The 7,555-nt window shown below is 37.0% G+C and overlaps 2 protein-coding genes across 2 annotated transcripts; both read right to left on the reverse strand.

Annotated features, from left to right (window-relative positions):
- Positions 1-1,523: 1,523 nt before the first annotated feature.
- LOC132639455 (uncharacterized mitochondrial protein AtMg00810-like) lies at positions 1,524-2,834 on the reverse strand. The gene is made up of 2 exons (XM_060355898.1): positions 2,641-2,834; positions 1,524-2,583 (listed from the first exon to the last, which is right to left on the reverse strand). The coding sequence occupies exons 1-2, from the start codon at positions 2,832-2,834 to the stop codon at positions 1,524-1,526; spliced, it is 1,254 nt and encodes a 417-aa protein (XP_060211881.1).
- Positions 2,835-3,095: 261 nt separating this feature from the next.
- On the reverse strand, positions 3,096-6,803 carry LOC132639456 (uncharacterized). The gene is made up of 8 exons (XM_060355899.1): positions 6,759-6,803; positions 6,330-6,470; positions 6,162-6,242; positions 5,402-6,106; positions 4,852-5,320; positions 4,656-4,759; positions 3,807-4,511; positions 3,096-3,413 (listed from the first exon to the last, which is right to left on the reverse strand). Exons 1-8 carry the CDS (start codon positions 6,801-6,803, stop codon positions 3,096-3,098), a joined length of 2,568 nt encoding a protein of 855 aa, XP_060211882.1.
- Positions 6,804-7,555: the final 752 nt, after the last annotated feature.

Consider the following 7,555-nt stretch of genomic DNA (forward strand, 5'->3'; position numbering starts at 1 on the left):
ATTAAAAAAAGAAGAATAAAAAGGAGGAAACAAAAGAAAAAAAAGTCTTTTTAAAACGGTAGATGGAATATGGGATTTGAAGTTGATTTTTTGTATGTTTATTTGGAAAATTACAGTCCAATATTTTTGAAAAAAAGAAAGTAAAAAGTGGATATGCTTTAATGGTAGTAACTCCTAAAATTAAGTATTATTAATATTTTAGAAATTTAAAAAAGTTATATTTTTGTAATTAAGAAGTTAAAATTTTGAATAAGTTGTATTTATGTAATCTTTTGAAAGTAGTTGTAATAGTTTTAGTTACTATTTAAAAAAGTTGTATTTGTGTGACTTTCCCTTAATTAAAAAGTGAAAAGACTAATAAATTAATAAATAAATCCATTACTAGTTGTACCATGCCGATAAAGAAACGAAATCTAAAGAACATATGCATTTAAAATTAATTGAGAACTTAAATATTTCAAGGTTGATGTAAGAGTTCTACAACTGTAGCTAGGTTGTTTCGTAAATTTCAGTTTCTTATTAATAATATACACTTCAATTGACGAAGAAGTTTGCCCAAACAGGAGTTTAACAGTTGACTGTTCTATCTTACCCCGAGTAGCAATAGGTTGAGACTCTTCATCAACACTTTTGTTGTCACCTTCTGCATCCGTTGTCTCTTGAAATTTTTTATGTGAATGACATTAATGATGATTACCATAAATATTTTAATATTTTATTCTTATACATAATACATTTTTTACAAAATGTTATTAGATAATATTTGAGTATGGCTATTATAGAGAGATAGTTTTACAAAGAGTGTACCGCTATAATGAATGCCACTACTGTTACAGGTCGAATGCTGTTATAGAGAAGTAAAATATAACATGAAAGATCGGTTCCGGAGATAATCAGTCCGTTATAGTGAAATGATGTAATAACGAATGACAATTATAGAGAGGATTGACTGTAAATATAATTATCTATGTAAAGAGATATTTAATCGAGGATTTTCAGTTTAAGGCTTGTTTTTATTTTGTGCTCATCTAGAAAAACTAATAGTCAAAAAATAAATAAAGCACATTTAATACATTTTAATGTGTAATCAAAAAATTGGATTGCTCAAAAAATTATTTAAGACTACAAATCTTTTTACTTTGGTTAAGTCGCGTATAAAAGAAAAGCTACCGAACATAAAAACACATGCGTTCATCTCTTTTTTAGTGAACAAAAAAGAATTAAATGGCGAGAGAACTAACTAGGGGAGGAATATTGAGGGGTATGGATACTGTTAACAGCGGAAAATCGAAGAACGTAATGTATAAATTGACTAGGGTTCAAAATGCTAGATATAACTAGAGAGAGAAATTTTATTATGTCAAAATCTGAAAATGAATAATGTGTCTGATCTTTTGTGTTTCCCCTCTTTACATTGTGGGCCTCATACTTTACAAAGCGGGTCAAGCCCAATATAGAATAAGTAAAACAAGGTAAAGAATAACAAAGAATAAACTGGCCCAATAACCAAAATAACAAAACTATTAATTAGGAACTGGAGGTATTCCAACACCCCCCTTCAAGTTGGAGGATGACAAAATCCCCAACTTGGGAAGAAAGCCATGATGAGATGCACCTCCAAGAACCTTAGTGAAAATATCAGCCAACTTAGTGGAGCTGGAAGTATGAAGCAAATGTATAAGACCATCAGCCCGCTTTGTCCGGACAAAGTGGCAATCCAATTCAATGTGCTTGGTACGCTCATGAAACACCGGATTACGAGCAATGTGAATGACAGCTTGATTGTCACAGTAAACAGGAATGGAAGGACAGGTGACAACCAAATCAGACAACAACATGGACAACCAAGTTACCTCAGCCACTACTTTACTCATGGCCATGTACTCAGCCTCAGCCAAGGACAGAGAAACAACAGGCTGCTTCTTGGATTTCCAAGCAACCAAACATCCACCTAGCAAAACACAGAAACCAGAAACTGATTTGCGAGTATCAGAACAGGCAGCCCAGTCACTATCACAGAACGCAGAGACAGAGTGATCATTGTTGGAGATGAAAAAAATACCATGGGTAGCAATGCCCTTCAAGCATCTCAAAAGATGTAAAGCAGCCTTCATATGTGGTAAGCAAGGGGATTGCATAAATTGACTGAGATGTTGGACAGCAAAACATATATTAGGTCTGGTATGAGTAAGGAAGTTTAACTTCCCAATCAAAGATCTATATTCATCAGGCTTAGGTAGCGGGTCACCCTCTTTTTGCTTCAACTTAACAGTCATGTCGAGAAGACACAAAATAGGAGAAACATCATTGCAGTTGAAAGTCCGCAAAAGATCATGAATAAACTTCTTTTGGTGCAAAAGAACCCCTGAATCAGTGTAAAGGACCTCAATCCCTAAAAAGTAATTGAGACATCTCAAATCTTTGATCCGGAACTGTTTGTGTAGAAAAGACTTTAAGGTGTCAATTTCAGTGGCATTAGTGCCAGTGAGGATAATGTCATCGACATAAACAGCCAATAATACAAAAGATGAACCAGAACTTCCAGTAAACAGGGAATAATCATTAAGGGAATGTGTGTAACCCCTAGAGAAAAGAGCTTGGGACAATTTAGAATACCATTATCTAGAAGCTTGTCTTAACCCATAGAGGGATTTTTGCAACTTGCAAGCCAAAGGAACAGAAGAAGAACTATCAGATAATGAATAACCAGGGGGCAATTTCATGTAGACTTCCTTATCAAGGTCTCCATGCAAGAATGCATTATTGACATCTAACTGGAATAGAGGCCATTTCTGCTTGACAGCAACAACAACAAGGGTTTTGACAGTGGTCATCTTGACTACCGCCTAGAAAGTCTGATGAAAATCAATTCCTTCAACCTGAGTATGCCCCCTAACAACTAATCTAACTTTATATCTCTCTACAGACCTATCAGCTTTGTATTTTACTTTATAAAACCATTTGCACCCTATTGGTTTCTTCCCAGATGGTAGGTCAACAATATTCCAGGTCTGGTTAGCTTCCAGAGCAGCGAATTCAGCCTTCATAGCCTCTTGCCACATATGAATGGAGGCGGCCCGATTATAAGTGTAAGGTTAAAAAATTGGTTGATCAAAAGTAGCAGTCATGGAGAACACAGACCTGGGGCATGCTGGAATGGAAGGAAGATTACAAATAAAATCATCAAGGTAAGCGGGCCGAGTCTGAGGTCTGGATGAAGTTTTTAGTGGAGGAGGAGCAGGTACAAAAGAAGCAGGGGTAGGATCAGGATTGACATCAGGAACAGAAGGAGGAGGAGGGGAAACAAGTGGTGAAGAGGTAGGAGGAACTGGAGGATGTCTAGCAGAGGAAAGGGAAGGAACAGGAGGATCAAAGACAGGAGCAATAGCAGGAAAAATGGGAGGATCAGAAGCCTATTTGACAGAAAAGGGGAAAATAGTTTCATGAAACACCACATCCCTAGATATAAAGCAGGTTTTGGACTGAAGATTTTACAGCTTATAGCCTTTCTTAGAAAATGGGTAACCCAAAAATACACAAAGAATAGATCTAGGGGAAAGTTTGTCTTTATGTAGCTTAGGGACAGTGGCATAGGCTAGACATCCAAAACTTCTAAGATGCAAATAAGAAGGAGAAGAACTATAAAGGATTTGAAAAGGACATTTGTTTTGTTAAAGATGAGAGGGGAACCTGTTAATAAGGTAAGTGGCAGTAAGAACACAGTCTCCCCAAAAACTTATAGGAAGAGAGGATTGAAAAAGTAGGGCCCTAGCAGTTTTAAGTAAGTGTTTATGTTTTCTCTCAACAATCCCATTTTGTTGTGGGGTGTGAGAACAAGACATTTGATGAATGATGCCCATGGCAGAGAAAAATTTAGACCCAGAAATACTAGATCCTAGTTCAAGTGCATTGTCACTCCTAATTGTTTGAACAGTGGAGTGAAACTGGGTTGAAACCATGGCAATGAATGCCTTAACCAGGTCAAAGGCATTACTGTTAGCACCCATAAGGTGGGTCCAAGTGGCCCTAGCGTAGTCATCTACTATAGTTAAAAAATACCTTGCCCCAGTGGAAGTGGGAGAGTGATAAGGTCCCCATGTGTCAATATGAACTAATTGAAAAGGTAAGGAAGAATGAGTCACACTATCTGGGAATGGAAGTCTAGTTTGCCTTGCTAAAGGGCATGTAGAACAAGGGAATGACTGTTTAGGGGAATGAGATGAGTTAATGACAGAAATATCTTTCATTCTAGAAAAAGGCATATGTCCAAGTCTATAATGCCAAACAACATCCATTTTATTTATAGAAACAGTGGCAGATTTACAATGAGAATCATCATTGCTAATAGCAGAAACAGAATCAGTAGCAGGAATTAGACTAGTAGAAACAGTGCTGGAATTAAAAAAGGAAGAAACATAATTCAGAGATGGTGCACCAGCAACAGGTATGTGCAATTTATATAACCCATTGTCCAATCTACCAATGACCAGAGGCTTCCTCAGAGAAGGGCCCTGTAAAGAGCACAAAGTTCTGGTAAATTAGGCAATGCCATCAAATTGGGTAACTAAATGATGCACAAAAATGAGGTTGTACTGAAAACTTGGTACATAAAGGACATTGTGTAAAGTAAGATTAGATAAAAGTGATAGAGAGACAGTATTGGTAACTTTGACTTTATACCCATTAGGCAGGGAAACTAGACAGGGAATAGACAATGATTTGATATCAAAGAGAAGGGACAACTGAGAAGCCATGTGATCTGATGCCCAGAGTCAATTATCCAAACAGAACTATCAATAACTGTTGAAAACATACCAAGTTTAAGCAATACACTATGAGTGGCCAACCTACCAGCAAAGTGAGCAGAATCCATTAAAGATTGAGAGGCATCAGGATGGATGTGCGTATTCTTCAATACTTGCAGAAGCTGGGAATGTTTCTCCTTACTCAGACCAAGGCTCTCAAAGTTGTGTCCATGTTTGGGGGAAGTACCAGATTCATCAGAGGAATAAAAAACAGCATTGGCATTTGTTTTCTTTGTACCACCAGAATTTTTACCAAACTTGAAAGAAGGGGGATATCCATGAAGTCTATGACACTTTTCCATGAGATGCCCTGTTCTCTTGTAGTACTTACATAATAGAGAATCAATATCCACTTTAGGGTTATATTGTTGCCTAAAAGAAGAAGAGTGTGGTGGTTGTCTAAAAGTGTGTTGAAACTGCATTTGCTTGGGAGGATGGTTAAATTGTTGTCTAGAGCTACCAGCATGAAAGGATGCAGATTCAGAGGTGAATTGAGAAGCAGCTGAGACTTGTCTCTATTTCTCATCACTAAGAAGGATGTTGTAAACTGTGTCAATGGAAGGAAGGGGCTTAATCATGAGAATGTTGCTCCTTACTTGCATGTAAGTTTCATTCAAACCCATAAGGAACTGGTATACCCTCTGTTCATCCTCACCCTTGGCACCACCACTACAAGTGCATCTATTTGCAGAACTAACAGAGATTGAAGCCAACTCATTCCAGAGTTGTTTAAACTTACTAAAATATGAGGATATATCTAAAGCACCTTGAGAAATGTGAGCTAGATCTTTATTGAGTTCAAACACCCTTGCCCCATCGGCTTTCCCATACCTATCCTCTAATTCTTTCCAAATGCCTTGAGCAAGTTCAGAATATACAACTCTACGATGAATGTCCTTAGTGACAGAGTTTGCAAGCCACACAACAACCAGATCATTGCATCTCTGCCATTGCCTAAGGAGAGGTGAATCACGAGGAGGTTTCTCAAAGTTTCCCAGAACAAAATCAATTTTATTTCTAACAGATAGAGCAATGAGGATAGATCTGCGCCAACTACCACAAGAAGTTCCATCAAATCGGTCTGTAACTAGAGAGGAACCTAAAATGTCGGAGGGATGAATATACAATGGGTGGCAAGGATGCGTGTAGTCATTAGGGTCAAAAGGCAAACTAGTAGAGGCAGTAGTTGTTCCTACGTTTGAAGTCACATTATCCGAATTAAGCGGAGAATAAATACTCTCAGGCATGATGAATATAAAAAAACTATTGCTTACAGATGAAGCATCAATCAACACAAAACCCTAGAAATCAAATCAATCACAAACAGAGATTATCTATAGGAAGGAACGAAAGTACCAGGCTTCTTTCACTACCAAAAGAAGTAACAGCCTTGACTTTACCAAAAAAGCACCAAAAAAACATCACCAGCGAACAAATCTGTACCACATTCACCAGATTTGACCGGAAAACCCACCGGAAATGTCAAAACTTCACCCGGAAAACCAACGATAGCATAAAACTTACCGGAGGAAACTCGTCGATGAGCAAAACACCAAATATGAAGAAAAACGATGAAAGACCTGATCGAATCACAAAAAACCAACGAAAACCCTTGAAATCACCATCAGAAGAAAGAGAAGACCTGGATCTACAAGATTCCGGGCTCTGATACCATGTTAACAATGGAAAATCAAAGAAAGTAATGTCTAAATTGACTAGGGTTCGAAATGCTAGATAGAACTAGAGAGAGAAATTTTATTATGTCAAAATCTGAGAATGAATAATGTGTCTGATCTTTTGTGTTTCCCCCCTTTACATAGTGGGCCTCATACTTTACAAAGCGGATCAAGCCCAATACAGAATATGTAAAACAAGGTAAAGAATAACAAAGAATAAAATGGCCCAATAACCAAAATAATAAAATTATTAATCAGGAACTGGAGGTATTCTAACAGATACAGTGTGCTTGCCCTTGAGGTACCTACTTTTTTCAGCCATTCTGCGATGCCTCCATTAACTAGAAAGAGAAAACTCACCCTGATTAATCAAATTAAGCATGACTTGCTTGTTGGTTCCCTGATATCATTTTAGGAGAGGATATTAACAAAAAAAGTTGTCTTATTTTTATAACATCACTAAAGAATTTTGTAATTGTACTCAAAATCATTAGTGTTGTTTTGAAAATAAGATTAGAATCTTTTCTCCGATATTCTCTCTTGGATTAATTATCACGTTATTCACAATCAAGCCTTCATGATTTAATCCATCAGTGTGAGTTTTCCTCTTTCTAGGTTGTAGAGGCCTCCAGAACAACGGGAAAGACAAGTTGCTTTAAGGGTAAGCACACATGTATTCATACCCTTAACAATACAATCATTGGCCCAAAGCTCTCCTATTTTAATTCCTCTTTCATCACGAAATGAATGTTATTTTATGTGTGGCGACAAAATTAGGGCGAAAGCAAGCATTTATTCTTTGATTCGTCAGTCTGAGTGAGGTTTTCACTTTCTAGTAACTAGATTGCATAGAAAACCCCTAAACCTACGGATCCTGTTCTATTTATTATAGGGAAAGGGCTAAAAATACCCCTGACCTATTCAAAATAGGTCAATTTCGAAATAGGGCTAAAAATACACTTTGTAATGTTGTCTGCTCAAAAATACCCTTGCCGTTAGGCAACTAGTTCAAAAATTCACTCCCAATAATCAAATAACTAAATATATCCTTCTTATTGACGGTTGCTTCGAAAC

The sequence above is a fragment of the Lycium barbarum genome, chromosome 5 (assembly GCF_019175385.1).
Source record: "Lycium barbarum isolate Lr01 chromosome 5, ASM1917538v2, whole genome shotgun sequence".
NCBI classification, from domain to species: domain Eukaryota; kingdom Viridiplantae; phylum Streptophyta; class Magnoliopsida; order Solanales; family Solanaceae; genus Lycium; species Lycium barbarum.

Bases quoted from the DNA above. Each gene is read 5' to 3' on its own strand.
- LOC132639455 (XM_060355898.1), bottom strand. From the start codon at position 2,834: ATGACCACTGTCAAAACCCTTGTTGTTGTTGCTGTCAAGCAGAAATGG. The intron at 2,584-2,640 runs GTTAAGACAAGC...TCTTTTCTCTAG, and splicing joins TTGCAAAAATCCCTCTATGG to GGGTTACACACATTCCCTTA.
- LOC132639456 (XM_060355899.1), bottom strand. From the start codon at position 6,803: ATGGCTGAAAAAAGTAGGTACCTCAAGGGCAAGCACACTGTATCT. The intron at 6,471-6,758 runs GTTAGAATACCT...ACATGGTATCAG, and splicing joins AGGGCAAGCACACTGTATCT to AGCCCGGAATCTTGTAGATC. The intron at 3,414-3,806 runs GTTGAGAGAAAA...TCTGTCAAATAG, and splicing joins CCCCACAACAAAATGGGATT to GCTTCTGATCCTCCCATTTT.